The sequence below is a fragment of the Rhopalosiphum padi genome, chromosome 3, assembly GCF_020882245.1.
Source record: "Rhopalosiphum padi isolate XX-2018 chromosome 3, ASM2088224v1, whole genome shotgun sequence".
Classification (NCBI taxonomy): Eukaryota; Metazoa; Arthropoda; class Insecta; order Hemiptera; family Aphididae; genus Rhopalosiphum; species Rhopalosiphum padi.
This window is the reverse complement of record NC_083599.1, coordinates 1851113-1868880: the sequence shown is the minus strand read 5'-3', so window position 1 is coordinate 1868880 and position 17768 is coordinate 1851113. Positions and strand designations below refer to the sequence as shown.

General features: G+C 27.7%; 2 protein-coding genes across 2 annotated transcripts; both read right to left on the bottom strand.

Moving 5' to 3' along the window:
• Positions 1 to 3614: 3614 nt before the first annotated feature.
• LOC132923977 (KRAB-A domain-containing protein 2-like) lies at positions 3615 to 4088 on the bottom strand. Its single transcript, XM_060988019.1, has one exon. It carries the CDS (start codon positions 4086 to 4088, stop codon positions 3615 to 3617), a length of 474 nt encoding a protein of 157 aa, XP_060844002.1.
• Positions 4089 to 14485: 10397 nt separating this feature from the next.
• Positions 14486 to 15073, bottom strand: LOC132923973 (uncharacterized). Its single transcript, XM_060987993.1, has one exon. It carries the CDS (start codon positions 15071 to 15073, stop codon positions 14486 to 14488), a length of 588 nt encoding a protein of 195 aa, XP_060843976.1.
• Between the last annotated feature and the right edge of the window lie 2695 nt (positions 15074 to 17768).

Here is a 17768-nt window from a genome sequence, read left to right as displayed (position 1 = left end):
TACAGATATCGATAAAAGCCGTATATTTAAATACGGCGTTCTTGCATTAAAATTATGGTTTAAATAAATATAGTGAAGGGGTACTTAAAACTTTAAGCCAAGGAAAACATAATAATCAAGAAAAAAAATTCAGATGAATTAAAGCTTGATGCATTAAAACACATTGATTCTTTTCCAAGAATCCCTTCACACAACTTAAGAGCACAGGCTCAAAGAGAGTACATTGATGGTAGTTTATCAGTGAGTACTATGTACAAATTGTATGTCATAAATCAAGACCAAAATGGAAAATAATGTGTACTCCAACATGTTTACTATGATTTATTTAACCATCAGCGCAACATTGGATTTTTTCAACCAAAAAAAGATCAATGTACAATATGTGTGGGTTAGATAAATAAGACCACAGAAGAAAAAGAGGCTAGACGTGCAGAATATCTTGGCAAAAGAACAATGTAGAGAAGAAAAATCAAAAGATTCAGCTAAAGGTAGAGAAGGAATCATTAAAGTCTCTTGTTATGATCTACAAGTGGTATTACAAACTCCATGTGGGGACGATAACATGTTTTACTATAAAATAAAATTAGGTGTATACAATTTTACTATTGATGAGATCTCTTCAAAAGATGGTTATTGTTTTTTTTGGAATGAAGAACAAGCGAATAGAGGTGCCATTGAAATGGCCTCTTGTTTGTGGAAATACTTGAATGAAGCAAACTCAATAGAAATTCCAATAATATTTTATTCAGACAACTGTGCAGGTCAAAATAAAAACAAATTTATAGCTACACTTAACATGTATGCTACAATGAAGTTAAATATTCCATCAATTACACACACATTTTTGTTATGTGGTCATTCCCAAAACGAAGGGGATGCAATGCATGCTTGCATCGAAAAGGAAAAAAAAAATGTTTAAAAAGTGGACCAATTTATGTGCCTGAACAATGGATACCTATAATAAGTTTAGCACGAAAAGGAGAGCCATATAAGCTTAATCAAATGGGTACTGAAAACATGCTTGACTTCAAAAAATTATGTTCTGAAATTGGAAATAATTTTACAGTGAATAGTGAAAATAAAAAAGTTATGTGGGGTAAAATAAAAGTGTTAGAAGCTCGAAAGGATTCTCCATATAAACTGTTTTATAAAAATGAATTCTCTGAAAAGGAATTCAAAACAATTGCAGTAAGAAAAGTTGCAACTCGAGGACGAAGACCCAGAGCTCTTGGTGATGACCTTAATCTACAACAAACCTATTCTAAGCCACCTGGAATAACATCACTAAAAAAAAAGATTATTATTATTTATGGAATACAATAATAACAATAATAATAATAATAATAATATTATTATAGGCATCAGTCATACATCATTATTTACTATTGGAAAAATAATAATAATATTATTAATATAAATGGTTATTTAATAAAATTATGAATGCAATAAGGCCATATATCTCATAATATTTATTTTTAATACAAATAAATACTATTTCTGATAAATTTAAGTTCTTAAAAATGACATCATCAAACTCAGAAGAAAATATTGAATACAATTTGTTATACTTATATCTGGTTGAAGATAACTCACTAATTTTTATAAGCTATTGAATCTTAAAAACGCTCTCCTGAACAATTTACCTTTTTTGATATACGGCCCCCCTCTTATACTGACAGTACGCTATAGTTCCCATGGTTGCCCATTTTATACCCATAGCTCTCAGTAAGTAAGAAAACATTTAAAAAAATATGGATAATTATAAAAGTTAATAGACACAGATAACATCAATTGAGCTAAAAAGTTCCAAATATCAATTAAAAAATGCACTTACATGATTGTTCTAGAAATAAAAAAATTTAATATATTAATTAATAAATAACATTAAACTTTGTTAAAATAATAATTTTATATAAATAGAAATGATCTTTGAAAAAAAAAATATATATAAATTAATACGTGGAATTTTACAAATAATCAACAACAGGAGTTGATCGTTTGTGAGACGCTATTTTTAATAACTGCCTTGTAGATTTTTAGTGAAGCGACGAAAGTGCTTATTTATTTATTAAAAGCACGGCCAAACAGTCCAATATATTATATATGTTACCGTAAATTCCCGATCACTAGGTAAACCTAGGTTTTACTGTTTGTACTCAGTAAATACTGAAATTCTTAATTTTATTCGGGCTTTTACTAAACACGTTGTGTACATATTATGATATACAAAATCATTTAGTAAAAGCTGATCAATACACGACAAATAACATTTAAGCTGCGTAAAAATTATAATTATATATTATTAAAACAAACTACTAACAGTTATTTAAATTCTTTATACAAGATAAAAATCATTTAAAAACGGAATTATTATTTATTTGTTTATAAAAATTAGTAAAAACGGTGGGTAGTTAAAAATAATTTAAAAATGTTTTTATTTATTTGCACATGTTGTACTATTATGGCACCTGCTATTACACAATACATTTGACTGGCGGCATTTGCATTTTTTAGTTGTACATTTTTCTGGCAATCACACCTCAAAAATCCTTGCCCACCTGATAGTGAACGTTGAGCAACAGCTTGGCGTATGCTTGTTATTGTATTTGGAACATCGGATATTGGAATGAATTTTTCTTCGCATTAAGTAAATTGATTTCTAGTGAATAATTGATTCAATGTCCCAGCTTTAGATCCTAATCGATAAAATTCTTCGTCAATAATTTCAACAACTACAGACAATAATATGCGAGAATCAATTCTACATCGGTCGAAATCTGGAATTTTCACTCGCACTGTTTGACCAATTAATGCAACAGAAAAGTTTTTATTAGATATTGTTTTCATTTTTTTTTGCTTGTTTTTCCAGAGCTTGAAGTGACTCTTCTCGTTGTCGTTTAATTTTAGCTGAATGTTCAAGTAATATTTTTTCATTAACTTTTTCGTTTTTATCTTTCTTCGATAAAATTGTTTTTTCATCGTTGTCTATTTTTGTAGATCTCTAAATCGATTTTTTTTTCATATGCTATGATCAATGTCTATATTCTATAATGATTTTTTCAATGTTATTCGTTTCCTCATTCTCATTGGAAATTGTAATTTTAGAGTCTTCAAGGACAGATATAAGGTCATCTTCATTAATGAGTTCTGTTATCACATTTTTCGGTATGCTCGAAGTAGCAAGTCCCATTTTCATTGTACACCCAAACATTGCCTCATATGGTGATTGTTTTATACCTACCTAGTTCAAAAAAATAGTTATAATTTATAGCTATTTTATAATATTATACTATATTTTATAACTTATATTACAATTGTAGAACTATTTTAATACAAATAATAATTCTTCAATGTTATATTATACATGGGTGTACCACGAAAATCTGTGTTTGTTCTGTTGTATATTTTTAAGTTTTTTTTTTTGTTTTTGTAATAATTACTAAATACTACCTAACTTAAAAATGTATGATATGATTAAATTATATATCATATAATTAACTATGAAAATAAATATAATTAAAAATTAATTGTAACTAAAAATACCATTTAAATAATATAGGTACAACAGAACAAAAGTTAATACTAATTATAATATTAAATATTTATAACTAACCTTAATGAAATGCTGAATTTTTCATTGCTTGAACAAATCGTAAAGATTCAGACCATTTTGCATTGTCATTAGTTTCCATGCAAGTTGCTATCATACTTTCGATGTCTTGATTAGCTCGTTTAACCGATCCTTGAGATTGGCTATGACGAGCTTTGCCATGAACTATTTTAACTTGAGGCCAAATTTCACATACACTGGTAACAATTTTATTTACAAATTCTCGCCCATTATCACAGTGTAGTATACTAGGAGCTCCAAAGAAAGTGAATATATCTAGAAGTTGATATGCAATTTCTTCTGCGCGTTTACACCGTAGAGGCCGTATAATCACAAATTTTGTCAGGTAATCTTGATACACCATAATGTATTTAAAACCATTAACTGGGTTTGATTGCATATCAATCAAATCAATTTGACATCGAGAATTCATTTCATTGTGCAATATCGGTTTAACAACGAGTCCTTTTTTTGGCATACTATGCTTTTTCTGGCATGTTTCACACAACTTCAAGTACACATTTATGGCTTCCACATTAATATTTTTGAATTTTTTTTTTAGCATATGATTTATCCGATCCCTACTACCATGTCCTGTTTCAATATGAGCTGCGTGTTTAATATCAAAAAGTTCGACATTACATACGTAGTATCGAATATCTTCAGATCCACTTTCCACTGGAAAAATAAGTTTGTCTTCATTCCCAATACAAAGAACATCAAAACGTTTTAATCTCCGATAGTGGATTGTTTGTTTTAATAATATATAACTATAATTTTTACGCAGCTTAAATGTTATGTGTCGCGTATTGATCAGCTTTTACTAAGTGAATTTGTATATCTTAGTATGTACACAACGTGTTTAGTAAAAGCCCGAATAAAATTAAGAATTTCAGCATTTACTGAGTACAAACAGTAAAACCTAACATTACCTAACTAGTAAAGCCTAGGTTTACCTAATGAATTATTAACAAAGATTAGCCACAGTCATTACGATGAACTGTATTAACGACGATGACACGAAAACAAAAATCACGACTCAAGAAAGCTGCTGGTATAATAATAACCACCCTAAAGTCGGGGGAAAATAATTAGCAGCGTTGACAATAAAAATTGTTCAAACAATAATAAGTAGAAACTAATTCACAAAATCACAAATCGATTTTAAACAGCAGGCTTAAAAATATGAATAATAGAAAAACAGCATTCCTATTATCACTTAGCTGCTTATCATCATAACGGATAGAGAAACGATGGTTCTCACTTTTCTTTCTAAGCTTCTGAGAGATAAACAAACTAACATTAAAACAAGAATTTTCGTTCTAGAGATGTTAGGATGTTGCGGTTAACAACGGTATTAGTAATGTTAACTGGCGGAATTTTATATAATGTCCCTTTCATATGTTTAATATCCTACTGTAAACCTAATTTTTATTATTAATTATGATTTATGCTGCGTGAAATTATGAATGTGATAGATTTAAAAAATTGTATATTTCCAGTTTACAGGGGTCGGAAAAAAAGTACACTATTAAATAAAAGGGTGAAAAAAAATAAAAATTGCATACAATTTGAAAAAGCATAATACAAAATATTTTGAAAAAAAAATAAAAAAGCAGGGTTCGGAAAAAACAGTTTTATTCTTTTTTAGGGTTATTCCTTTGCTTTTGAAAACTATATATAAACTATATATTTTTTACTTTTGACCCCTAAAGTATCAACTAAATGAATTTTCCTTTTCAAAGAGGGGCTGAAGTCAAAAATCAAAGCATTATTACTACTCCAAAAAGTGATGACAGACACAAAAATAAAAATAAAAAACACATCATTGTAAAATCAATACATTCATCACTCCGTTCAGAATCTAAAATATAAACCGTTATTTCCATTAGAAATATGGAACGTTCACGAGGTTACGATAAACAGTCAACATCGTACAAATGATATTTGCGAGAGTTGGAACAACCGTTTTACTCATCTTGTCGGACACGCGCACTCAACCGTCTGGAAGTTAATTTCTAAAATGCGTGAAGGTTTAGGAGTAGATAGAGCTAAAATAGCGTTACAAGAACTAGGAGAAAGGATTCAAGCACTGAAAAAATGTATGTTTAGTAACACCAGCGAACGTTTAAAAAACTTATGTTCTAGAGTTGCCATTAATGATATATCGGTAGAAGAATTTTTAATTAATATTGGTAATTGTATCCAAAAACGAAATAAATATTAGTTATTTTTTTTATTATTATTGACTAATTATTTGTAGTTTAATGTTTTAAATTATATAAATATTAAATTATTATTACATAATACAAATTATATATGAACAATAAATCAAACCGGACTTTTTTTCCAATAAAATAAAAATTGGACTTTTTTCCGGGATTTAGTTTACAGTCATTAAATAAAAAATAATGTCATTGGAAAATCCATACATTCCTTACTTCAACATCACACAATATAATACTAGTAGTGATGAAGTCCATAAGATCATACCATATAATATAATACTATCATCTCTTACAAAATAAAACTATTTACTTACCGACAGTCACTGTTAATAATAATAATATAAAAAAAAGTAATTAATAAATTATTATAAAATATTTATAATTGTGCTACTATAAGATAAATTATGATATTCAAAATTATTGATATAATAATTGTTGTCCTCCGATTAAAAGCTGATAATATTTATACAATTAGAGGTTATGTTTTTATTCTGATAATATTGATAAAAGTGAAGTGGAATCAATCAAACAAAACACAGGTGGTTTCTTCATCAGCTAGATGTCAAAACTGCTTTTCTTCATGGAAAATTAACTGAAGACATTTATACTAAGCAACCTAAAGAATTAAATTATAAATCTGATTCATTTTTGAAATTAAATAAATCATTATATGGATTGAAACAAGCTTCGAAATGCTGGCACGAATGTTTTAAAAATTACATAGCCAAATTAGTTTTAAAGCAATCTAATTCTGATCAGTGTCTACATACTAAACAATAGTAACTCTCATGATATTATTTATTTGTTATTATATGTAGATAAGATTATTATTGCTGGTTCAAATATGTTAAAAATTGGAGAAATGAAATCCTATCTTAAGGAAGAATTGAAGAAATAAGATGGAGGACAATGGTGAACTTAGTTATTTTTTGGGATTGAAAATAAATTATGATGAGACTGTTGGTAAACTATATAATAATCAAACACAATATTTGAAGGATATACTGAAGAAATTTAATATGGACAATTGTAAAACAATTTCAACTCCCATTGAGTCAAAATTAAATATTGAAGAAAATAATAAACAGGAATGTAACCAAACATATTGACAACTTGTGGGTAGTCTTATGTATGCAATGTTGGGGTCGCGTCCAGATTTAAGTTATGCTGTAAACTTCTTTTGTTGTTATCAAAGTAAACCAAATGAATGTCATTGGAACCATCTTAAAAGAGTTTTGAGATATGTTAGAGTAACATTAAATAATGGATTATGTTTTCACAAACAGTCTAATAGCACTGCCTTGATTGGTTTTGTTGATGCTGATGGGCCTCTAATATAATAGATCGAAGATCTACAACTGATTATTTGTTCAAAGTTTTTAATTGCTTGGTGTTATGGAGTACAAAAAGACAGGCAACTGTTGCTTAATCATCCACTGAAGCAGAGTGCATGGCTGTTTCTAATGCAACTTGTGAAAGAATATGGATTAGAAAACTTTTAACAGATCTTTATGTAAAAGTTTGTGGACCAACTATATTATTTGAAGACAATCAAGGAGCAATAAATTTATCATTATCTCAAGAACTTCACAAGCGTAGCAAACATATAGACACAAAATATTATTTTGTTCGTGAAAAGGTGAAGGAAGGACTATTAATTATAATTGAACTAAAATATATTCCAACATCAAATCAATTAGTAGATTCCTTAATTAAAGACCTTGGAAACGAACAACTCAAGCGATTATTGAAAATAATCGTTGAATGATAGAATTATTTTGTGTCATTATTATTATTATTATTATTATTAAATTACTTCTTATATTTAAAATGTTATAATTAATTTATGTATCTTGTTTATTGGTAAGTTATATTAATGTATCTACTAATCGAGGGGAGTATTGATATAATAATCGTTGTTCTCCGATTAATAGCTGATAATATTTATACAATTAGCATCTGAACTAGTACTTAAATATTTAGTAAAATAGTATGTAAACTGCTTGGTTTAATATTCAAAATAAGATTTTGAAGATGCAAAAAAAAAAAAAATCATTTTGACCACTTTTAGGAGTATTGTGGAATAGGGTCGATATCATGTATTTTTAAAAGCGGCGGGTTTCCCGCCATTTAATTGTGACGTCACTCCGCATGTTCTATATCACCCGTGCGCCGTGCGGTCATGCATTCGCGCTCAATATTGTTATTTGTAGACTGTTGTTTTCATGATTCATCAACATCTCCGACTTTGAATGTGCTTTAATTTAAACACTTTATTTTTTAACAATTTAATTTTTGTCATTTGATATTTATTTTAATAATTCTACACAATGGAAACAAACAAACTTAAAAATAGCGTTTATAAATACTGCTTTGTTCCACTTTGTAAAAACACAAGTGTAAGTACTATACCAGATAGCTTTGGTTTTTTCCAATAACAATCAACTGACGTTACTGATGACTCTTCACTTTTTCTATGTAAATACATAAGAAATGCTAAGCTATGTTTACATCCACCTAAAAGTTTAATAAGAAAGAATAATTTTAAAAACTAGGTATAATTTTACATAAATATGTACTTTAACCATAATACTTAAAATGTATACTTTTAAATAATTAGGTATAATTAGTATTTATTAATATAAAATATGTTTTTTACCTAATGAAGCTGCACAGTCATCACAATTAACATCCACAATTTTCTCTTCCTCTTCATCCTCAGTTAAAGCTACTTTATAGTTTTTCTATCTTACTCTATGTTCTGGACATATTTGTCCTTTAACTAAACAAATATTTCCTTGGCGCAATAGTTTGACATATCCAATAGCTGAATCACCATAGCTTTCTCGTGTTGATCTATATACAATTAAGTAGGTACTTAATTTGAGTTTTGTACAATATTGAAATATAGCCACAAGTAGTAAGGAAGGTATTACCTATTGAAAATGTTATAAGTGTATAGCAAACTTACCTTTGGGCTTTTGATCCTCTAAGCTCAGGATCATTAAAACAATCACTGTTTTTTATATAATCATTAACCATGTATATATTTATTTTGGGTATATTACTAGCACAAGCTTTATCAAACAGTTTAGTTGACATTATAATTTTTAAGATAGAAAATAACTCTTTTATACCATATGAATTGTTTATGAATTGTTCAAAAAAAAATAAAGATTTAATGTTATATAGAAAAACAATATTTTATCACTGCCACACATTAAAACAAAACATCAATAATTATTTTAAACGTTTAATCATCATACGGAATTTCAAGTAGGAATCTATTTTTAAAATCATTGTAATACTAATAGTGTTGACGTGGTGGTGAGTGGTGAGGCTAGCAGGGCCTTTGCCCGTGGCCTCGCAGCTCAAACCATGTACTTTTTTTAATATAAAAGGGCCTCGTAGTATATTTTGCTCAAGGACTCGCAAAAGCTAGCACCGGCCCTGAATACTTACTCGTCTATTGTATTATTATTACTATTACTATTTGTATTTCTATTCGCCATGGTTATTGCGACACTACTCCTAATAAATTTAATATTATTTGTTTTATACCTAATATTATATTATTATAATATATAGGTGTATATTTAAAATACCTACTTTAAGTTATGAATAAATAGTTAAACACATCTACATCTTATATAATAATGCAGTCCATAAACACTAATTTTGTTATTATTAAGGGTTTTTTTTGTTATGTTATATTATGTAACTAATCAGCCCCATCAAAAAATATTCCTGGATTCGCCACTGAATTTATATGCAGTAGAATAATATAATAATCGTATAAAAGTGACATCCTAGCACCTAACTGGGCTTAGGTTGCTTAAACAAGCAAATTGCTTTGCCGGATTGTCGAGTAAACAACGCCTCGCCGCGGTGCCGCGGCAGTCGTCATGCGGAGTGACGTCACGGAATAGACACGCCTACTTATTCCATACTACAGCCGCCCGCGACATTTCGAAAGCCAGTATATCCATAAAAATCCAAAATAAAAAAAAAAAAAATACCATTCTCTATAATTTTTCACGTAGATTTAGAAAAGTATAGAAAAAAAAAATTGTTCAGATACTAATTGGAGGTTATGTTTTTATTCTGTAAAAAGACATCATATTCTCCGTTTTCCTTTATATATTAAATAGTTAATTTGTTACATCTACACATGTTTTGTTTCTTTAATAGTGTATTCCTATAAAATGTAGGTAATATATAAACATCGAGGTGTATTATTATCAATAATTATTTATATAGTTATTACTTAAAATAAATCAACATACATGTTACACGATCTAGAAAAAAGTAACAGATTAATTTATAAATGTATTATTAATATACTTAAATGTCATGAATTTACGTTTAAATTTAAAAATCTTGTGATAATCTATGATTTGTTTAAAGTATTCTTAATAAATTTACAATATATAAAATGTAAGAGTAGTCTATAAATGCCAATAACTAAAATAATATATTCAGAATGCTTAATTAAAAAATGATTGGTAGAACAATTAAAATGTGTGGGCTTAAACCGAAATTAGATATAAAATTCAGCAAAAGAGCAATTTTTTTAACTTCAGATTCCAATATATTATTTCGAAATTAATGACAGTGGGCTTTCCAAATTTTAAATATTGCTGATAACCTCGAATGCATGAGTCTAGATTCTAGAACTAAATCATGGGGTATTAATTATCCTGTCATTATGGATTAAAGGGATAAAATTTAATATTTAATGATTTGATGATGTTATCCCAAGTTACATATTTTGTCATATTGAGAATTCCATATAATATTTGAAAACTTTGAAAATTTGTAGAAAAAAAAATTTGATTTAATTTTTTAGTACAATAGATAGAGTATATAGTTATAATATGCTTTTAGGAGATTAATAGGTACTTAAAAGAACAAGTGATCACGTTTTTTGCACCAAACAGACTGGACCATCGAATAACATGTTGGCTGGTTTGATTTTCATGATTATATTATATAACTTATAGTATTAGATACATTTCGTTGAAATAAAAAATCAATTTAAAATTAAAACTTCAAATTAAAAACGATTCCCACGCTTTTTAACTTCAATTATATGGATTCGGTTGCCGACAAAACGCATAGTATGATTGGTCGTTCCCATTGCGGTTGATCGGGATAGTATTTTTCGGTTTCTGAAAAAACGCATAGTGTGATCCAAGCCTTAGATCGTTTACGATTCTAAAAACAGTCTCACTCAAGCACAAACATGCACAGGTCACCAAATTAAATTGTTGACATTTTTCAGTTTTTAAAATCGGTACAAAATAGCTTTAAGAGAAAGATTTTTTAGTTACTTGCTTTTACCCGATTTACATTTTAAAAATAGATCTGCATTTGATAACTTTTTACTAAGTTATGTAGGGAAAATAATTGATGTTTTAGAACTGAATGCATGTGCATAAAATAAAAATACTTTGATCATTTTTGGAAAAGTTGACATATTTTTTAAGCCTTATTGAATACAAAAATCAAAAATCTGTTTCCTACATAACCTAGAAAAGAGGATGATAAATTCATACGTATTATTAAAACAATAATCAGACATTAGGAAGTACATAAACTAATCTTCCGGTTATTGGTCTAAAGCTACGAAAAATAAAGAGTGTTCCAACCCTCTTAACAAGTACGTATTCACGATCAATTTTCCGGGGGAGGGGTTTAAATATTTTTAATACATGAACTAAAAAAAAATGATAATATTATTATTTTAATGTTAATATTATACAGTACAAAATATAATATTATAATGTACACAGACTATATAGTATAAATACGAGTAGTTAATGAAAAATTATAAAACAAAGTCAACCTTGCGTGGCATTCTGGAAAAAATATTGATTATTTCTTCAATATTTATTGAGATACTCCGGTGAACTGACAATAAAGCTAAACCTGTTAGACGATATTCGCTGCAGCTATTCCTCAAATAGGATTTTAATCGTCTTAAAATTGAAAAAGTACGTTCTGCTGATGAAGTTGACACTAGGAGTGTTGCAAGTGTGGATAGTAAACACCAAATGTTTGGATAAAAATCCTTCGACATAACACCTAGAGTATCAATTTCAGATTTTGGAAGTTCTTTATCGGGTACCGATTTCCATTTTTCATCTCTAATATTAAAGCTAATAGTTCAAAATCGGTTCTTCTGAAAGACAACTGTTATATTCAGTGGTTTAATCAATGAAATATTAATGGATATAAAACCATATTGAACTTTATTAAAATAATTCCCTTATTAAATATTGTTTTTATAGTTTCAATATTAAAATACAGACGTCTAAAATGTAATATGTATATTTTAAATGAAAGCACACATAGAAAATATTACTAACAGCGAAGGTAATGAAGATCGATCACAAAATTGGGCGCACAAAAGATGGACTTACAAATCAGAAACAGCTAAAGCGAAATGGCAACAACTCATGAATATACAATATAGGTACACAAAATGTTATGTTTATAGTAAAAATTGTGAAGACGATAACGACGTAGATACTGCCGGAGAAGCATAAGGCGTATGTCATAATCGATAACGGTCTACTGACGCAGACGGAATTTTTACCCGAAGTCATTAACGTAACACACAACATATTAATACGGTATTACAATCAAAACAATAATAGGTAATTATAACAAAGCTACCAAATGGTTAAATTTAAAATAAATTAAATTGGATTTGCTTTTAACATTTACGTAAAAAAATAGAATTTAAAAAAAAAATCAATTTAATTTTGTCAATATATATAATATACATTTATTAAGAAAATGATACAATCATTACATATAGGTACTATTTGTGCAATAAGCGTAGCTATATACGCTCGATTAGTGTGACGTCACAATTGTTATCAATCCTTATCAAAATTATGATTTGGATCCAAACAAATATTTTAGTCTATAGTTCTAATATACTGTAATACTGTATTATATACCTTTATAAATCGTTTGTACTTCTCTGTAATTTAAATTTAAAATTAAAAAAAGTAATTTTTATTACTATTTTAAGTTCTGTTAGATAATAGCAATGGCTGGAAATCATTTATTATCAATAACATCAATTTCAGACTATTTCAAAAATAATATCAAACAACTTAAAAGAGGTGAAATAGCTTATAAAGACAATCATGTTCTTAAATTTCAAATGGATCCTAATTTAGGTATAATTGTAGGGGAAGTTAAACCTAGTATGCGTAGTGATCCATACAAAGTTGAAATTTTAATAAATGATGATCGTATTACAAATTCTAAATGCTCTTGCCCCCGAGGCACAGCTATTTGCCATCACATAGCTGCCTTAGCTATATACACTCATTATAATCTAAGTTCTACTGATAAATCTTGTTCGTGGAGTGCTAGGAAAAATAATTTGTCAACAGAAATTAAAACCATTAATCAAATATATGGTAGTATTGATTTTCCAGACACCATTGTTTCAGAAACAGATATAAACATTTTTAAAGAAGAAATATACAATTTGGCAGAACCTGTTGGTTTTTCTTGGTTGTTACAACCAGAACCAGAACCATCTGAAAATAATATAGCATTAGTTGAGACTATTGGTGTTATTATTCTTGATCCGGAAATTAGACGTTTAGTTAGAATGAAAAATTTTATTTCTCTTAAAAAATTGTTATTCACTAAACTCCATATTAATGATAGCACTATATTACAGTTGGTTAAAGACACTACAGGACAGCAAAAAAATCCTTTATGGTTTCATTATAGGCAACATAGATTGACAGCTAGTAATTTTGGTATAGTTCTAGCTGCTTGTAAAAGAAATAAGTTCCCAAAGTCATTATTTAAAAAATTGAAAAATAATAATATTACTGGTGTGCATGCTGTACAATGGGGTATTACCAATGAGATTTGTGGTATTAAGGTTCTAGAACAAGATCAAAATGTAAATGTAAAACCAACTGGGCTGTGGTTAAAAACTAGTGGATTATTAGGTGCTACACCAGATGGACTTGTTAATTCAAGTCATATTGTAGAAGTGAAATGTCCATGGAAGTATAGGAATGCAGTTCTTGAAGTTGAAATTACAAAAAATCATGACTATATTTTATATAAGGAAAATAATGAATTATTTGTAAATAAAACACATCCATATTGGGACCAGATTCAAGGCCAACTCTATTTAACCAATCGTCAATTTTGTTATTTGGTTATTTGGACTCCTAAACAGGCATTAATAACAGAAATCGAAAAAGATGTTAAATGGATAGAAAATTTAGAAATCCTGGAAACATTTTTCATTGAAAAATATATACCTTATCTTGTTGATATATAGTTTTTAAAATGTTTTTTAAATTTAAGAGTTTAAAATTTAGTTTTGCTGATGAGTGATATTGTTTATTTTTAAATATGTATTTTATAATTCATTAAAGAAAAATGCCTATAATGAATAAATAATAATAATAATAATGTACATGATTCAATATTAAAGTATATCAATGAATATAAAATAAGTATATAAAAACAAATTAATAATTATAATAATAATAAGTTTATTCTATCAAATACCTACATTACATTACATTATAATAGATAGAATAAATATTTAATTAAATTTAATTTTAAACTTTGTGACAAAATATTTAATTATTTACATACTTTCTTGAATTTCATATAAAAGTGGCCTATGTAAATTAGTTATAGCTGCAACAACTTTAAAAATATATTCACCTTGTTTAAGCATAGAAAATGGAATAAAATCTAATATTTTGTAACATTTAATACGTTGAATTGCCCTCTCAATATGTATTCGAGCTTTTGCTATTGATTCAGTCTGAATAATTTGTTGTGGAGTAAATTGTGGAGTATCTAAGAAAGGTGGAATATTTAGTGAAACTCCAGGAGGTAAAATATCACCAATTAAAAATCCCTTGTCTGCCATAACAACGTCACCTGGGACTAATTGTTCTAAGATACCACTTTTTAAAGTTATAATTTTATCGGAGGTTGATCCTGGATATAAACTGCTCACAAATGTAACCACACCATTTGGAGCAATTCCAATAAGGACTTTCCAGGTGTTTCTGTGTTTATAACTACTGTAAGTATCCCGTTGTATATTCATTGATTGGCGGGATACTGATGTATAAATTTCAGTGCAATCAATTATAACTCTACAGCTGGGAAATGATTTAAATGCATTTGGCAAACAAGTCTTATTCTTAAACCTTGATGGCATTTCTTTCATAAATTTAGAAAAAAGAGTGTTATGTAAAATATTTATCCAAGTAATAATTATATTACTAACAGTGGATTTACTACACTTAAACCTTACAGATAAATCAAAATGAGGGAAATTATGTCTTAATTTAATTAAGGTCATAAGAATCTGATCAGGCTTACTAATAGTTTCAACAGTCCATTTTAAATAATAATTAAGTTCTACATTTTTAACTAAATTGTAAAGTGCCATAAATACAGCATTAGAGGGTATCCCTGTGTATGAATGTATTAAATCATCATTTTGACTTAGGTTTTCATAAGTAAAGGCAATTGCTAAATTATTTAATTTTAATTTTAATTCTTCGTTTTCTTTTTGTAAAAAATAATTTTCAGCATCAACAACAATGGAACTATTTACATTCTGGTTTTTTGATTGCACACTAAAAAAATATATATATATATATATTTATACATGTTTGATTAACTTTAACATTTTTTACTTATTGTATGCGGTTAGGTTAGGTTATATTAATACCTTAAATTTGATGATGATTTTAATGATAAATTTAATGGTTCATCACTAATATCATTGATTGTATTTGTTTCTGAAATACTTTCATGGTTATGTGAGTGATCATCTGAGATATTACTATCATATTGCATGATTATTTTTTTTTCTAGTAGAACTCCGTTTTTTCTTTTTCTCTGGTGTTAAATGATGTAGAATAAAATGATGAGGTCGGTGAAGGAGAATTGTAGGCCCATTGATTTTTTTGCCATCTTTGAAATGACAACTACAAATACGAGCACCTGGCCCAGGTTCATCTATTCTTCTACGCAAGTAAACAAATATATATATTGATTATCATAATTAACATTATTTAAAACAATTTAAAAATGCATCATATTATAAGCAATATTAAAATTAAAAAACCTTAGCAACTTGATCCAGCTTTTCTTCTGTTTTAGCTCTTTGGGAAGGCGATAAAATTTACAATTATCCCTTTCATTATAATGGAGACACCCAAATGCCCAACAAAGCACCATTTTGAAGCATAAAATAATTTAATTACTGCACAGACAACTAAATTCAAAAATATAGTTGTATATGTTAAAAGCAAAATAAACAGCAAGCAAATAATAAGCAGTAGGTACAATAAATAATAACTTACCACAATATTCAGATTTCAACAATAGGTAGAAGTAAATCACACACGAGAATAATAATTACTTACTGGTTAATCTTAAATTTGACTCCATAAAATATAAAAAAAAAATCGTACTTCAGTCTTTATTATATGCATTATGCTTAAAAGTATTTTAAGTGTATTTCCACATTAAAATATTGGTTTGTTTGGATCCAGTTACTATCACTGATAAGGTTTGATAACAAGTATGACGTAGACACTAATCGAGCGTATTATGTTAGCAAATGGATAACATGAAATTGGCGAGAGATAACAAGTGTGGGAATGCCGTCCATTGACGGAGAAAAAAAATATAAATTATAAAATTAATTTAAATCATACCAAGAAGTCTGTGCAACAATTTCTTTTTGAGCAACAACATTTTTTTACCTATGATTAGGTCTCTTAAAGTTTTGGAACAAGTATTTCAGTTATATGAATAGGTTTATTTCTATAGGATGGCCAGTAGGTTGCTATTTGTGATGGGATGATCAGGTATTGATTATTGTTTACAACTCGAAGTTGGGTTTACCTCTTTGGTTATTTAAGTGACATCCCGATTCAATTTTTTAGCATTCTACCTAAGATGAAACTGTGGCTATTGAACCACGGGCAGAAAAATAACTTTCATAATTTGTTGGAAAACATATATTTTGCTAATTGCTGATATAAATTATAAATTAATACTTATAATATTTACGTACCTTGTGGTTTAACTAAAAAACAGTTATTATGATTTTTACTAATATTAATTTATTAATAATAATTACTATTTAAGAATATAATGATACAATCAGGATTTCAAAGTATTCGATAATTCAACATGAGAGCTACTTAAATTTCCAACTGGCATAACTTATTTAAAAGTAAATAATAATCTTAGTTAGGAATCACAAAGTTTAACAGTAAAATCATTTATTTGTTAAGAATGATGTTTTATTTTTATACAATAGCTATTAAATGAAACCGTTAATCGGCATGAGATTTTGAGTCTTATAGTCATTTCAGACAATCCGGTTTATACAAGACATGACACCCTATTTTATATTGTACCAACTGGACGTAATTTTGTTATTCATAATCCATTTAACAGAATTTTACATCTATCCAACTTTGACTTTTTTGATAATACATAGTAAAGTTGTAAGATAAAAAAAAATTGTTGTTTGCTAATTATTTCTATACTAGTTATTAATATGTTATTACTAACATATGTTATATGTAACTTATACTTATATTATACACTAACTAGATTTAATTTTATACCCTAAATTCAACGTTGCGTATAAAAACATTTTTACTACCTATTCTGAAAAATAAAAACACATTTTCTTCGAAATTCTCTGATCAGAATCATGTTTCACACTAAATACCATAATAATATACTAAATAATATATTTAAAAAGATAAATAATTAATACGTACTTTCTTGATCTATTATGAGTATTATTAAAGTATTATTAGTACACATTAAATACAGTAGAGTCGAATAGAAAAACTGGGGCACAATTCGTATGTTTCTTA